Here is a 15,820-nt window from a genome sequence, read left to right as displayed (position 1 = left end):
TGTGCTCTCCTCCGCCTGGCTCCTGCATCCTGCCCGAGAGAAGCCATGGGCAAGAACCGCCTCCCCTTCTGTCCCCAAACCTTATTTAAGGTTCTTGCTTTGTTTCCCCTGGTCTGAAAGCCAGTGTCTCGATGGAGGCCTCCAGGCAGGCTCGCTCATTGCTGTGTCCTCCTGCCCAGTGCTGTGCTTGACACTGGGAACGGCCTCACAATTTTCAGGGCCTGGTGCAAAAGGAAAATGAGGGGCCCTTGTTCACAGATTATTAAGAACTGCACCATGGTGATAGCAGAGCAGGAAACCCAGGTGGGGCCCTTGGGAGCTCAGGGCCCTGTGCCACTGCCCAGGTTGCAGCCCGTGTGGCCCACCTTGCCTGGCACCCAGTGCGCAACACACGTGTGCTGCGGGAGGAGTTAACAGATGACGGGCAGGGGGAGGGGGCTTTCAGGGGCCTTGGTGGACCAGAGGGCGGAGGCTCAGCCCTGGCCGAGGGGCTCAGGACCTGCTCCATCTCACGGCTGGGACCCGGGTACTGATGGCTAGGACCCGTGGTCTGGCATTTTCCTGCGCCTTGCAGGACTCTGGCCTCTCCTCTCTCCATGTGTCCTCTCATCATGTGGCCCCTCAGGCTGCCATCTTGTCCAGAAGCCTCCAAGGAGGGCCTTTGCTCCAGAAATCTGAAGACGGTGAGACCCTGCTCCCCAGCCCTCCTGCTCCAGGGAGGACCAGCCCCCACAGGAGGCTTAGCCAGAGCCTCCAAAACGCGGCCCTTCACTGCTCATTCCAAACTCCTTCTGGGGACCCCCTCTCTGTCCCAGCCCCAGCAGAAGAGGGAGACAGGGCTGAACTTTTACCCCTCTGCACTCATTGCTACTCTGAGTGAGGGGTTATTTTGCTCCCACTTTTACAGATGAGGAAACTGAGGCTCTACGAAGCAGTAATTCTCACAAGGACCCACACCCGCAGAGGAGACCGGCTGTTCTGAGGTGTCTGGGGCCTCCCTGTGACAGAGTGGGGGGCTCAGTATCATTATGGGATGACTGGAGGGTGACGTCTCAGGCACAGAGCCTGGGAGGGACCCAGATGCGAAGACGGCGTGGGCTCCCCGGGCAATGCCAGATGGGGACGGCAGAGAAGGGCAGACAGCGGAGCGCAGTGTCTAGTGTGGGGGGCGTGGGGGGTGGCTAGAAATATACGGGGCCCCAAAGAGGAGGAGGTGGGGAAGAACTCCCAGCTCACACAAAGTTCACTCATTCATTCTACAAATGTAGATTGTGCAGCCACAGCGGCTGCCGGCGCTGGGTTCCAGGAGCTGCGGGAAAGCGCTGGCCTGGGCCCTCGGGCGCTCGGTTTCCAACGGGGTGACGGCACGGAACGGCTCAAACAGGAACTCCAGGCAGTAAGAGAAAGTAAAGAAAATAAAGCAAGTGTGCTTTGGGTTGAGGAGAAGCAGCGACCGGCCTTAGCGTGGCTGGTCTGGGAAGGTCTCTGAGAGGCGAAACGGCGTCTGGTGCGGGCGAGGGAGGCAGGGAGCGGGGGAGGGAACGGCAAGTGCGAGGACAAGGCAGAGGCGGGTTCCGGGAAGCCTGGAGGGCTCAGCGTGGCGGGAGCAACAGAAGGGGGACAGAGGGACAAGGCGGGCTCGAGGGTCACCGCCTCCGGGAAGCTTCTGCTACCCGGGCGCTTCCTCCGCGCTCCCCCAAGCTTTTCCCACCGCAGCCCGAACCCCGCGGGTCCTGCTCGGGTCTCCGTCCTGGTCCGGACTGCGAGTCCCGAGAGCGCAGGACCGGCTCGGATTCCTGCCTCCACGTCCCCGCGGCGTCCGGCCCGGCGCTGGGCACTCCGTGGGCACTCGGTAAATATTTGCGGAGCGCACTGGAAGGGATGAATGAACCCATTGGGCACAGCTGGGGGGAGGGCGGGGCCGAGGGCAGGTGGGAGGCCGCCGGCGCGGGAGGGGCCCCTGGAAGCCCGTCCTCCTCCTCCTCCTCTCCTCCTCCTCCTCCTCCTCCCAGCCCAGCGCGTACCACTGGGGCTTCTGCGGCGGCCTCTCGTGCGATCCAGGGCGCGCAGGGCTGGGAGAGCGATCGGGGCCCCTGCTCTCCGCACCCGAGGTTAGAAGAGGGTGGGTCGCCGCTGCTCTAGGGCGAGAGCGCCAGAGCAGCCGGAGGAAGGAGCGCTCGCCCGCCCGCCCGCCGCCTCGCTGACTCCTCGGCGCTCGCTCTCTGGACTCCTAGGTCTGCTGGCTGCTCCTCCCACCCGCGCCCGCCTCCTCGCTCGCCTGCTCGCTCGCTGGAGCTGGTTTCCAAGCCCTGCGGTGCGCCCGGGCGAGTGCGGGGCAAGGGGCCCCGGGCCAGCGCCGAACAAGGGGCGGGGGTCGGGACAGAGCGCAGCCGGCCGGGGAGGGGCCATGTCTGGCGCGGGCGCAGCGGGGCCGGTCTGCAGCAAGTGACCGAGCGGCGTGGACGGCTGCCTGCCCCCGTCTGCCACCTGGGGCGGCGTGGGCCGGGTCGCCCGGAGCCCGGAGCCCGGGTCGCGCGTAGAGCCGGCGCGATGCACGTGCGCTCGCTGCGCGCCGCGGCGCCGCACAGCTTCGTGGCGCTCTGGGCGCCCCTGTTCCTCCTGCGCTCCGCCCTGGCCGACTTCAGCCTGGACAACGAGGTGCACTCGAGCTTCATCCACCGGCGCCTCCGCAGCCAGGAGCGGCGAGAGATGCAGCGTGAGATCCTCTCCATCTTGGGCTTGCCCCATCGCCCGCGGCCCCACCTCCAGGGCAAGCACAACTCGGCGCCCATGTTCATGCTGGACCTCTACAATGCCATGGCAGTGGAGGAGGGCGGCGGGCCCGACGGCCAGGGCTTCTCCTACCCCTACAAGGCCGTCTTCAGTACGCAGGGCCCTCCTCTGGCCAGTCTGCAAGATAGCCACTTCCTCACCGACGCCGACATGGTCATGAGCTTCGTCAACCTCGGTGAGTAAGGGCAGGAATGGGGGTGCGCGTCTCTGTCAAGGGGTGCTTTGGGACAGGGAGGGGGCTGCTGCGCTGCTAGCATCCAGCCTGCCCAGCTTTCCACTCCCAGCCGTTTGCAAAACCTCAGGGCTTACTGGAGGATCTCTCACCCCTGGCCCTAGTGGACCCCAAGCCCTATGCGCCCCTAGGTAGGGAGGGTGAAGCGCTGCTGGCCTGTGGGGGTTATCGGGAGGGAGGGACCTACGCAAAGCCCCTTCCTTGTTATGCCTTTGGCCGCATCTCTGGGGCCGGAGGCGCCCGCCCGGTCGCGGCTCAGTTCAAAGCGCAGGGCTAGGTCATGTGAGCTGTCCCGAGCCGGCGCGGCCCGCGCTACCTGGATTTAAAGAGCCCTTCTCGGCCAAGCTGCCTTCCCGCCCTTCCTGGGCCCCTCTCAGGCCAGCCTGGCCCTGGCATCGGGGGCGTCGCGCTTCCTTCTCCGCCCTGGGAAGCCCTACCTGTCCCCTCGCGGTGCGCCCGCCTTAACGTACTGCGCGCGCCGAGCACCTTGGGGCCCCTCTTTCGCGGCCGCCGGGCGCCCCCCTCACTCTCGGCTGGAGCTGGGGAAGAAACGTTGCCATTGCGAGTTTTCTATTTTAAATATTTAATGATAGGTCCCGGGCCGGCAGAATCCATTTTCAGCGTTTATCACGTGTGGCGCGCAAACCACGGGTTTTGGCGATTGGGTGGCGCGGGATCTCCGAGCTGACGCATCCGGGGGCGGCCGGGGGACCCTGTTTCCAGCTGGAGCCGCCACGACCCCGGGACGCGAGGCTGGGACTGCTGCACGGGCCCGGCGGGCGGCTCCCCTCGCTCTGTGCGCGCACATTCACCAGACCTGCTCAAACTAACCCCCGGCAGCGCGCTGTGGGGCTGACGGTCAAATATTTGGTTTCCGAGATAACACGCCCGATAGCGCTGTTTCCTGAGCCGCTTTCATTCTGCTTGTGTAGCTTGCTGCGAAAACCCGAACCGTGGCAAGACAGCAAACTCACGCCCACGGGAGCTGTGTCAACATGGAAATAATGATACTGAAGCCCCACGCTGGGCACCCGGGGCACGGATTGGGGGTGCGAGGGAGCGCAGATCCGCCTTAAAGCTTCCCGCTCCAGATAAGGTCCCTGGGTTCCCGGGAGGCCATTGTCTGTACTTAATAATAACCAAATTCAAACAGTGAAACAAGCTTCAGCAAGCAAGGGGTGGGAGGTTTAGATGCCAAAGTAACTTCAGGAAAGTTTAAGTTAGGAACGAGGCAGCTCCATGTGTCCTGATTTAGAACCATCTCCAGGATATATGAGGTGGAAACAGGTAAGAAGCAGACGAGTACGGCTGCACGTGCGCTTGTGTGTCATCCGTGTCCTGCTACTGGAAGGAGACACCAGGAACGGGAAGGAGATCTTACTGGTGGGGGCGCGGGGCATAGCTGGGACTTAAGGGCTGGGAGCTGGGGTTTGACTTTTCATTGTCTGCACTTCTGTCTGTGTGATTTTTTTTTCCTTTTACAACGTGTATTTATTGCCTATGCCAAAAATTAAAGAAAAATTCCAAATACACGTAAAAGTGTTAGTGAACACAGTGCTCTGTAGCCCTCCTGAAGCCTGGGGTTAACCAGGGCCCTTTCTCTGCTGGGGGATTTATGGCATCTTCCGTTCTGTTGGGTACTCACGACTCCTGCTGAATGCAGCAGGTCCCAGAGGCTGCCTTCAGAGCCTGGCTGGGGTCATTAAAAAGGTATTTGTAATCCCTGGCTTCTGTGGAAGGCTCTGTAAACCCAGTGCAAAAAGTGCCCTGATGCTTGCGTCCCAGCAGTGTGGCCAGACCCGGGGGCTCCCCGCAGCCCACAGAAGGACCAGGTTACTAACTGGGTGACTCTGGGAACTTCGGGGCGGGCTGTTTGCTCCCCCCATGGCAGTGGAAGCAAGCTGGGGCTTGTTTGGGAAGGCCACAGCTGGGTGGTTTTCCTCCTCTGGCTGTACACACACCTTTCAATCCATTTCTTTCATCTTGAAAGGACAAAGACCAGCTTGTCTGAGCCTCTTAATCAGTCGGGCTGGCTTTGGGCTTTGTGGGACCCTGACTTTCTCAGGTCCAGCTCTCTGGAACATCACTCCAAATTAGATGGCAGAGTGGCTTTTAACAGAGCACACTGACCTTGTTTTCTTTCCTTCTCTGTCTCTAAACTCGAGGTAATTAGTGAGGTGAAGACCTGGGCTGCAGTTTGGCGAGACGCTTCCTGTAGATGCTTTTAGGGTTGGCCTTTCGTTTCTGCTCAGCAACAGCACAGGAATAAACCTCCGGTCCCTTCTGTGCTGCTGTGACTCGGAATTTCTCCGTAGGAAGGACTCGCGAGCGGCAGTGGGTTTGGAGAGGGATGGGGGTTCATGTAGGAGGCTTATTGGGGGCTCTGAGTTCTCTGAGAAGGCACACTATTTTTCCTTGGATTGCAGAACACGTTGATCTGTAATATTTGAAGTTTTCTGAAGGCAGGTTTATTCTCACGCTTTGCCTAAGAGTGAGACAGTATCACTTGCACATATCAAACCATCATTTGTTACTGTGGAGGGACTTTGGGGGACCCTTGAGGAGGATCTTGGGGGGATGCTGTCTTCCTCTGCTGCCCTCTCCCCACGGCGCCGCATACCTCTGCGGTCCTGCAGGCCGGCGTGCGTGCGTGCGTGGGGGACCCCTGCCTGAATTCTGAAGGCTTTCGCAGACCTGGCGCGTTTATTCTTCCTTCTGTCTGCAGCCAAACTGGTTTTTGTTCCTATAAGTCGTTCTCCTCGGAATTCAAGTTTTTTGCCAGGCTGAGCAGGATCTAAACCAGAGGGGAAACTCGAGGGGAATTTACGACAAAACCAGGTGCCGGGAACGAGGACTTCAGCCTGCACCTTATGACAAAGCGCAGCCTGTACAATAAAGCCCCGCGCAGTGTGAGCTGAGCTGCCTGCGTGAGACTCACATCTTCCCAGCCTGGGCCCCTTAAGTTCAATGGCAAGGTTTGTAAACTGGTTTGGATTAACAAGCCCCTGACTCCTCTGTGTAGACTTAATTTTGGAATTCAAAACAGGCCACCCTCTCTTAAGTAGTCCCCAGGCAGTGGCAGTAGCCATCCAGCAGAGCGGACCTAGCAATAGCCCTCACCCTTCTTTCTCTGGAGAACCCAGCGCAGCTCTGTTGGGAATCTTCTAAAGGAGCCGGCTGGCGCTGGGGGAGTGTGACTCCTGTTTATCTCAGGTCATGAAGGAATGAAATTTGTTTAATCTTCGAAGCTAAATTGAAAAAAAAAGAGAAAGTCGGAAACCTATCATTACTGCAGTCAGTGTATAAAAGTGGCTTTTGTTAACGTTGCTGTAGAGTAGGGAGAAGGCTATGCAGTTTGGTTTTTGCTTCATGCCATCTGCCTGTCCTTTTTGTTGACAAGTGTTTGGCATTAAGATCTCTCCCTTTGCCCCTTAAGAGCAGGCCCTACCACTGTAGAGTATTAGAAAAAGATTCTGTTACAGTTTAAAAATTTCCTTCGGGGAGTGCTTCAAGAAGGGAGCGTGGACTGCAGGCATTTGCAGCTGTAACCTGGCTTGTGTTAAAATTTGGAAGGGGCTGTTCCACATTCCAGCACTCGGAGCGCCGGCCCTCACTGGTGAGCAGCCAAAGGTTAATATAGATGTCACACAGCCTCCCCGCTTGCTTTCTTTCTTTCTTTCTGCAGAGCGCCTTCACTATAGGAGTGCACCAACAGCTGTGTTTTTAGTAACCCTTTCAAAATCACTTCTTTTAAACCTCATTTTCCTGCTTATATAAATCAAAGATTTTCCCCCTCTTTTCCCAAGGATATATGTGACCCGGATTTGAACTTTTTTGATCTTCTATGTGTTTCTGGAATCAAGGCACGTTAAGGCTGAGCACTGACTGCCAGCTTGGGTGGCTATTTTTGGTTTTTATTCCAGAGTTTTCATTTGGTTGTGAAGTGGGCCCTGAGGAAGGGGTAAGGAAGGTAGTCCCTATAAAAATCGGTTTCGGGGCAGCGAGGGGGATGATTCTCCGAATGCACAGAGATAAGAGAGGCAGTTCCGGCGAGCTACGGTTTGGGGCCCTACCTCGCCTCGGTAGGCTGCGGAGCCTTTGCCGAGACAAACACAGCTGGCGTTCGATCCCCGACCACGGGAACGCCTGCGATGTGAGCGAACGTCACATGCACGCTGAACTCGGAGACAAGTGATGACTTCATTTCAGGGAGAGTCCCGTCTAAGTTGATTGATCACCCCTATCGCTTTAATATCCCCCCCCCATTTGGTAAGGTCATATTTGGCCCATTGCAAGAATCAGAGTGTCCTGAAGCTGCCCCGTCTCCGCCCTTTCCCGGCCTGCCCGTCCGTTTAACGGGCTGAACGTTCTGAATGGAGAGCGCTTTGCACCATGCCGCTGGCCACGTTGATTTTTTCACACTCACTCTTTAGCCTGAGCTGGGGGCTGTCGACACACTGGTTTTTTGGCATGCCGCTGCAAAGCTTTGCCTTAATACGCTCTGGCAGTGTCGCTGGGGTTAGGGGCACAGGCAGGGATGTGTGGGACCTGTCATGTTATTGTCAGAGGAATGTGAGGATTAGCCTTTACAGCGTAGTGGTGGGAGAGCATGCAGCTGTGTACACTTATTATAAAAGATTTAAGTCCCACTGGTAAAATCAATATATTGAATTGCACAACCCTCTGCTTTTAATTAGTTTAAATCAAATGTGCCGGTGCCATTTTGCCTTCTTTCGCCTTCATGGGGTGAGGAAATACCAATATTTACATAGAAACTGTTAATTTGTGGTGAAAATGATAACACATTGAGCTTTACACACTCAAATTGCTCCAACTTGATGGATCCCAGATCAACGTGGAGTTGGGCGGGTGACGTCAGCAGGATGACGGAGCAGGCAGGAGACATCAGTGATGTCTGTTGCTTGGGCCCGGATGCAGGAACACAGGTGGGCATGTCTGTAGACGCAGTGCCCGGGGATGCGGGTCTTTCAAGAAATGAGCCAATTCTTTCTATTGCAGGTCAGAAACAGTGAGATTCACCTGCATCCTCTAAAATCCTTTCTCTTAGCATTCTTGCAAAATTGTGAAGTCGGCACTTGCTTTTGGGTTGTTTTCAAGTCTGTTCTCCCAGCATGCAGGGTCCTGTATTTTTTCCAGAGCCCCAGATGCTTTCTTTCCAGTTCCTGAACCAGTTTATAGAGGCGGGGGGTTTGCTTGCTGCAAACGATCCCACGCACGACCATGGCTGTTATGTGAGCCGTTTGCTATTAGCTGTGTCTTCAAGCTGGGGTTGAATTCCGGATTTTGCAGCAAATGGCATTTGACAAATAATACTTGACAAAAATGTGACTTGGTATTTCTTAATATGGAGCAGATAGTTCATAGTTCACTTTCCCTGGCAAAAAATTGCTCAAACCCAAAGCGACATGGCAGTGCCAGTGCATACCAGGGCTGCCGCTGGGTACTTCCCCCCTCTCCGAAGCAAAGTGTTTATGATTTGGGGATATTAGGAGTGCATGAAGTTTGACACTTACTTATGTGGGACTCAGAGTAGCATGTGCACTGCCGTCCTTTCAACATCCGTGTCGGAGGCATTGTGGGGAGCGGCGCAAAGCCTTTGCTGATCCGCGTGGAGTGGATTGAATTAATGACAACTCTGAGCGCACCAGTTCTAGGGTAATTGCTTTATTGTTTTGGAGCCAGGGCGCTTATAATCCGGTTCCTGTGCAAACATGTTTAACGTGTGTTAATGCATTTCCAAACCAGAGCCTCTCACACAACCCTGCTTTTCATTAATTGATGTCGGTAGCGTGGTACAGTATTTCAAAGGGCTGGCCAAGTATAAACTGTGTTTCCAATTTCCTTCCTTTCCTGTGTTTGGAATGCCAATGTTAATTTGTCCCCATGCAGGAGCGGGGGCTGCCAACCGCGGCTTTCTATAAAGGGCTTCACAGTGAAGGCTTCCAGCCCTCGCTGATGCTTGGGGCTGCCTGGCCAAGTTTCCTGACACTTTGCAGCTAATTCTGGGTGATATATGGAGTCGGGGGTTGGGGGGCTTCATCACCGTGTAACGGAAGTTCCCGGTGACAGCAGTGGGTGTGACTTGGCAAGGGAGATTGGAACGGCTTCTACAGTGACTCTCTTTAGACACAGCTTAAATCCATGTGTCTGTTTCCACTATGATTGCGTGTTAGCTGTGTGACCTTGGGCAAGTTACTTAACATCTCTGAGTTTGTCTTCTCATTTTATAAAGGCCAGATAATAATTCCCCCCTCGACAGATTCTGAAGAAGATGAAATCCTGTCACCCGTGTGGAGGGTCTGGCCGGGAGTTGGTGCACAATAAATGGTAGCTTTTGCCTTTATTGCGGTGGCCAGATCAAGACTTACTTTGGTATGTTAGTTGAAATTTTAGTTTTTAAGTACTTAATCTTAAAATACTGAGATTAAGCCATACGTGTTATTTTATAGCTGTCAAGGAAGTGGCCCCAAGGTACGTATATGCATGTACTTCCCTCCTCTTTCAGAGACCAGTGAAATTGCAATGAATGCACCGAACTCACCTGATCCCTCGTCCAATAGAATAATGCTGAATCTCTCTCTCGGTTTTAGCATCTATGGTTATTTAAAAATTTTACTACTTGGGAAACTGAAACTGAGTAAAGGGATATATAAGAACTCTCTGTACTATCTTTGCAAGTTTAAATAAAAAATCATTTCAAAGTGAAAAAGTAATTTAAAAAATTACATTACTGAAGTATTTCTTCCCACCCCTTTCTGGAAGACGGTCAAAGTACAAATTGTCTTTCCCTTCAAGGGAGTGACAAGCCCAAAGCATTCATTAACTGAGCTGCACGACTCTCCCACTTCTTACTGGAGCAGGTGCAAGGCTGCCCGTGGCTCCCGCAGCCGGGGTTAGACCGTGGCGACAAAGCCCTGTGTGGAGCCCTGTGTGTTTAGAGGCCTCTGGAGACCAGAGGGCGAAAGAGAATGTCTCCGGGGTCCGAGACCGAGGGGTGGGCTTTCTCAGTCGAGGCTTCTCATACGCTCCCTTCCACTCTTTCTCTGCCGTTTGAAAACTCCGAGTATTGAGTTTCCCTGCATCTCTGAGGTCACATGTTCTATCACATCTTTATCTCCCTGGAGTGGCTTTCAAGTTTCAATCTTTTGTTGTCTGGCTTAATTAAATTTGGCTGTGAATAAAAACTTGCACTGTTTCCCAAATCGAGGACTTGCATGCTTTTCAGCATTGGATTTGGGCCTGCACCGTCTTGTGACTCCAGCCTCTCTCCTGCTTTCACGTAGTTTGCGGGGAAAGAAACAAAAACAAAAAAGCTAAGCACTGAGCACTGTCGGCCTACGGTGGTCCAAACGCTCATCTGGCCTGAACACACACCCGCAAAGGCCAGCAAGGTTTCTTTGTGGTTTCAGTGGCTTGTGTTCTGGCCTTCGGTAAAGGACACTTGACTGTTTTTTTCCAGACGTTTACTCTTCTGTCCGCGTGCTGACTTGCAGAATTCTCATGGCGTAGAAGATGCTCAGATGTTGGCTGTTTGTTGCGTGAACGGTGCGAAGACATTCTAGGCAGTGTCCTCGAATTCCCGCTAGTAATTTTTTGAGTACACACCCTAAATAGAAAGAAGTCGTATAACTACCGCAGGATAGTTGGGATAGTTTGTATTAATATTTTATAAACATAGATGAAAATGGAAATTTAAGTAGGAGGCACTAAAAATAAAAACAACACAAAATTTTAATGTTTGTCAATTAATATGAATTTTAACTAATCATTATTAATACAAATTTAATTTTGATTGTTAACACAATTTTAATTGACAAACAATATAAATTTAATTCACTTTGCTGTCCCTAAAATTTTCAGTGTGGTGGAATTTTCTTTGATGTTTTTCAAAATCATGGTTTAATGGTTAGAGATCACTGAGCTCAAGGTCTGGTCCCAAATTTCAATGATCTTTGACCTTTTGTCTGGTCAGCATACATGACGTTATTGTGTGGTAACAAAAAACCCCACGATCTCAGTGGCTTAAAATCAAAGAGGTTTGGTTTCATTTGCATCAAGTTATAGGTCCATCGTGGCTTGGTGGGGGCTCTGTACCTTGGTGGCAGTGGGGGTTGCTAGGGGTGGCTCAGGTCCTCAGAATGTCACCATATTCACCAAGATAGTCACATTACCTTTCCAGAGGGAATAATGTGAATTGTGGATTGGCTTTTAAAATTTCTAGGTGGAAATGACTTTCTACTTGGAAGAGCTTCTGCTTACATTTCACTGGTCAGAGCTAGTCACGTGGCCAAACCTGACCCCGGCTGGGCAGGGGACCACGATTCCACCCCACGCGCAGGAAGGCAGAGTGGCAGAAAGAATCTGGAAGTGGCACTAATGACTCCCACGCGGTCATCGGTGAAGAATACCTCCCAAGATACCATGATCGAAATGGAAGAAGTGAATTGTAGGCTGTTACTGAACCAAGATCGTGTTTCGATCCCACCTGTCAATTATACAGAGATTTTTGTTGAAGCTTAGCTAGTCAATTTCTATCATATCGATCATTCTTGAAGTTTACTTAACAATTATAATTGTAATATATTTTTTCGTGAATTCCAGTGGGTTCTCTGGCCTTCCCCCAAGGGCTTGAGCCCCAATTTGGAGACCAATGTTTCTAGAAGATTCCATCTCACTGAGTTGTTCACATGGTTCAACAAGAATAGCCACTTCTTTCCGTTCCCCCCTGTAAAATGACTTCCCTCTTTCAGGCTTGTCTTTCAGCAAAGGCCAGCTTCAGCATTAGTCCGCTCCACCACCCGGGGATTAATCAAGGAGCCTTACTCTGGCCCTGGCTACTGCGGCGACTCCTGGTGTTTCTCCGGAAGGTGTGGGTCGTTGCCCCATCATGAGGTTTTGCCCAGAGTGGAAGAGCTGCTTGTTCTCCTGGGTCTTAGAGGCACTACTTAGTCCAGGCAGGGTCTTGCCTGGCCCAATCTAGAAGCTAAATCCAGAGATGCCTTCACCATCTAAATGCATCTCTGCAGTAAATCACAGTGATAAAGCCAGGGGTCGAGATCTTTCTGTAGCAGTGATGGATTTATAATGGCCATCTCTGTCGGGCCCCTCATTGGATTCTCTCGGCATCCTGCAAGGTAAGTAGTGTCATTCTCATTGCAGGGAGGAAGAAACTGGAGGGTCCCAACTTGCACAGCTGGGAAGGGTCATCCCCTCTTCCCTCCTGGACCTGTGACCACAAAAACAGAAGCCAAGCCCATGACCTTGACTTTGTGGTCACTTATTCTTTTTTTTTTTTTTTTTGAGACTGGGTCTTACTCTGTTGCCTGGGCTAGAGTGCCATGGCTAAACCTAGCTCACAGCAACCTCAAACTCCTGAGCTCAAATGATCCTCCCGCTTCAGCCTCCCAGGGTGCTAGGATTATAGGCATGAGCCACTGCGCCCGACCTGTGGTCACATATTCTGATGAGTAAGATAAAATAAGCTGGCACATACCTCTCCCTTTTGTTACCATCCTGCTTTTGATAAATCCCCTCTCCTCGGTCTTCATGGCTTAAAAATATTGTCAGGGCAAAGGGCCTTGAGGGCTCATGTGTGGGAGGCCCCTACGTGCTCCCACACCCCAGCCGTGGGGAAATTCCAGAGGCAGCTAGAGATTGGTATTTCAAGAGCAATTTCTCGAGATGTTATGCAGAGAGGACCACAGAAGCCGTCTTTACCGTCTGTCACAGAACACCTGTTGCATATGGTTTGCAGTATGGTAAAGTCACCGACAGTCTAAATGTCCATGAGCAGGGGATGGGAGAAATAAACTGGTATAGATCTACGAAGGGCATGCAATAGAATCGTTCAAATGCTTGGACCTCTTTTATGTGTCAGCGTAGACTCAGAGTGTCAAGTTGGAGGAGGCAAGTCGCAGAAAGATGTTTAGGATGTAACTGTTTGCCAGTTACACACAGATATACACAGACACACACGTACACGGGCACCAAATAATACTACCTATTGATTGTTTGTGGGTTCATACGTATGGCAGTAACACCTTGGAAACAAACGTGGGCAGGAAGGACTCACTGCCTTCAGGGTGCCACTGCCTCTGGGGAGGCAGAGGACGGATGGGGTTAGGGAGAAGTTTGAAATAAGCTCCATTTGTTCCTGTCAAGGTTTCTTTCTTTCTTTTTTTTTTTTTTTGAGACTCACTGTGTTGCCCGGGCTAGAGTGCCGTGGCGTCATCCTAGCTCACAGCAACCTCAAACTCCTGGGCTCAAGCGATCCTTCTGCCTCAGCCTCCTGAGTAGCTGGGACTACAGGCATGTGCCACCATGCCAGGCTAATTTTTTCTATATATTTTTAGTTGTCCGATTAATTTCTTTCTATTTTTAGTAGAGACGCGGTCTTGCTCTTACTCAGGCTGGTCTCGAACTCCTGAGCTCAAACAATCCGCCCGCCTCGGCCTCCCAGAGTGCTAGGATTACAGGCGTGAGCCACCGCGCCCGGCCTCTTTCTTTTAATAATACTAATAAGAAACCAAAAGAAAGTACAATGTAGTAGCCTGAATTGGATTTTGGAACAGAACAAGGACATTGGTGAAAAAATTGACACAATCCAAAAGAAATCTGGAGTTTAGCTCCTAGTAACACACTGCTAACTTCTTGGTTTGTCCAGTGTCCGTGCTTACAGATGTTCACATTGGGGGAAACTGGGCGAAGGGTATAGGGGAACTCTCTGTACTAACTTTGCAACTTTCTTGTAAATCTAAAGTTATTCCAAAATAAAAAGTTTGTTAAAAAAAAAAAAGGAAGCAACCATGATGTTAACTCTTGTCAATTCTTAGTTAGGGGTGCACGGACACCCGTGAGCTCAGCCGTAAGGTGCTCTGGGGTGCTGCTCTTCCCAAAATTGGGGGCCAGGAGAGCCAGTCCTAGCGTGTGTTCGGGGTATCACGCCCCAAAGGCTAATAACTAATCCATCTACAGACCCATTAACACGATAGGGACTCAGCAAGCAAATGAAAAACCCACAGGACGGTACCCCGAGACCTTTAAAACTCTCTCTGCCTCCTTCCTAAGGTGGCCAATATAAAGCTGCCATTTGTTTATGGGCAAGAAAGAGGGGGTGGGGAGTTGTCTTAGATCTTTCAGTTTTCCTCTTGGTCCTGAACTTTGTAAACCCCGCCTCCACCCGCCAATCTTTGCCCCCTCTCAACTTCTGTTTTCTGACTGACTTGACCTAACATTTCTTGAGAGAGAGAGAGAGAAGCCCTTAAAAATGGCAGTGGGGCCTAGCAACCTTCCAGGGCTAGTAAATGTTTATAGGACGGAGGCGCTGGTTGGTCATTTCCTTTAGGAGGAAACAATAAATGAAGCTACTTGCCTTATACCTGCTCAAACCCTGAGCTTCTAATTGTCTTAATATTAGACAATTAGACGGGGAGCAGGGGACGAGGGGCATCCAGAAATCTCTGGGCCTCTGGAACGTGGAAGTGCCTTGTTTAGGTGTGTTTAGGGCGGAGTCTCCCAGCCTGGGCACTGTCGACTTTTTCAACCAGGTGGTTCTCTGTTAGGGGCCGTCCTGTGCATTGTAGGGTGTTTAGCAGCTTCCCTGGCCCCTCCCCCAAGTCATGACAAGGAAACACATCTCCAGACCTTGCTTACTGTCCCCTGCTGGGCAGAGTCACCCGCAGTGGAGAACCACTGGTTTAGGGCAACGTTCCTCAAACTTGGGAATTCACTGGGGAGCCTTAGCTTCAAGCCCATTGGCCCATGCTGGGGAGCGGGAAAAACAGCATTTCTAGTCGGATGGATTACTTTCCGGTTGAAAGGCACACAGATTGCAATCAAAACGCGAGCCCTCTCCTGGGAGCACAGCTCTGCCTGGGTTTGAAATGCCCTGGAGACTCAAGTGGGGGCCAAGTCGCAAATGAGCAGGCGTCGGCTCCCAGAACCAGCATCTTTACTGGACCTTTTGTCCGATGATGCTAAAAGATTATTCAACACATTTAGAACGGGGCCCCCTTATTTTCCTCTTGCAAGGTTCCGCAGGAGGAACCAGGGCAGATCTCTCTCTTACCTGGTTCCCTCTCCTGGCAAGTAACTTATTCCAGGGTGGGGGAGGGAGGTTGAGCCGAGAAGCTGCATTTTTCCACGTCTCACTGTAGCGTGAAAGCTACTTACAGCTTAAAAGCTGCTTAAAGCAGGGAGAGCTGCTTGCTTCAGCTCCAGCCCCCCGGCCAGCTCCAGCCCGCCGCCTGTGTTTGTGCAGCCTGTGAGCTAAGAATGGTTTTTACACCTTTAAAAATGGGTGATAAATAATCAAAAGAAGAATAATAGTTCCTGACATGTGAAAATTACATGAAATTCAGATTTCAGGGTCTATAAATAAAGTTTTATCGGAACACATTGCTTCGGTTACAAATTGTCTGCGCCTGCTGTTGCGCCGCAGTGACGGGGTTGCGTAGCCTCGACGCGGACCGTACGGTGGCCAAAGCCTACGATAGTGGCTATCTGCCGTTCAGGGAGGTTTGCTGACCTTTGCTTTTGACAGTCTAGATCCCCTACTTGGGAAAGGGTAAAAAATAAAAAAGCGTGAGTTTTATCTGTTCCTTTTGTCCTTCTGCAGACACCCAGAGACTCAGACACCCTCTCTCCTCCACGATGTTCGCAGGGGCTCCTCTGAGTCTGAGGAAGCTCCGATTTAAACTGCTGTCCCCTCTGAAGACTTCTCAGCATCTTTTTTTTTTTTTTTTTTTTTTTTTGAGAGAGTCTCACTGTGTTGCC

At 52.1% G+C, this 15,820-nt stretch overlaps 1 protein-coding gene across 1 annotated transcript in view; it reads left to right on the top strand.

Annotated features, from left to right (window-relative positions):
- Nucleotides 1-2,020: 2,020 nt before the first annotated feature.
- The window catches only part of BMP7 (bone morphogenetic protein 7), a 79,101-nt gene continuing 65,301 nt past the window's right edge, over nucleotides 2,021-15,820 (top strand). The window contains exon 1 of the mRNA XM_012645843.1: nucleotides 2,021-2,968. Coding sequence (XP_012501297.1) covers nucleotides 2,551-2,968 — 418 coding nt within the window. The 5' untranslated portion in view covers nucleotides 2,021-2,550. The remainder of the gene's footprint in view (nucleotides 2,969-15,820) is intronic.

Source organism: Propithecus coquereli, unplaced genomic scaffold (genome assembly GCF_000956105.1).
Source record: "Propithecus coquereli isolate 6110/MARCELLA unplaced genomic scaffold, Pcoq_1.0 Scaffold237, whole genome shotgun sequence".
Taxonomy (NCBI): domain Eukaryota; kingdom Metazoa; phylum Chordata; class Mammalia; order Primates; family Indriidae; genus Propithecus; species Propithecus coquereli.
This window is presented reverse-complemented; position numbering and strand designations above follow the sequence as displayed.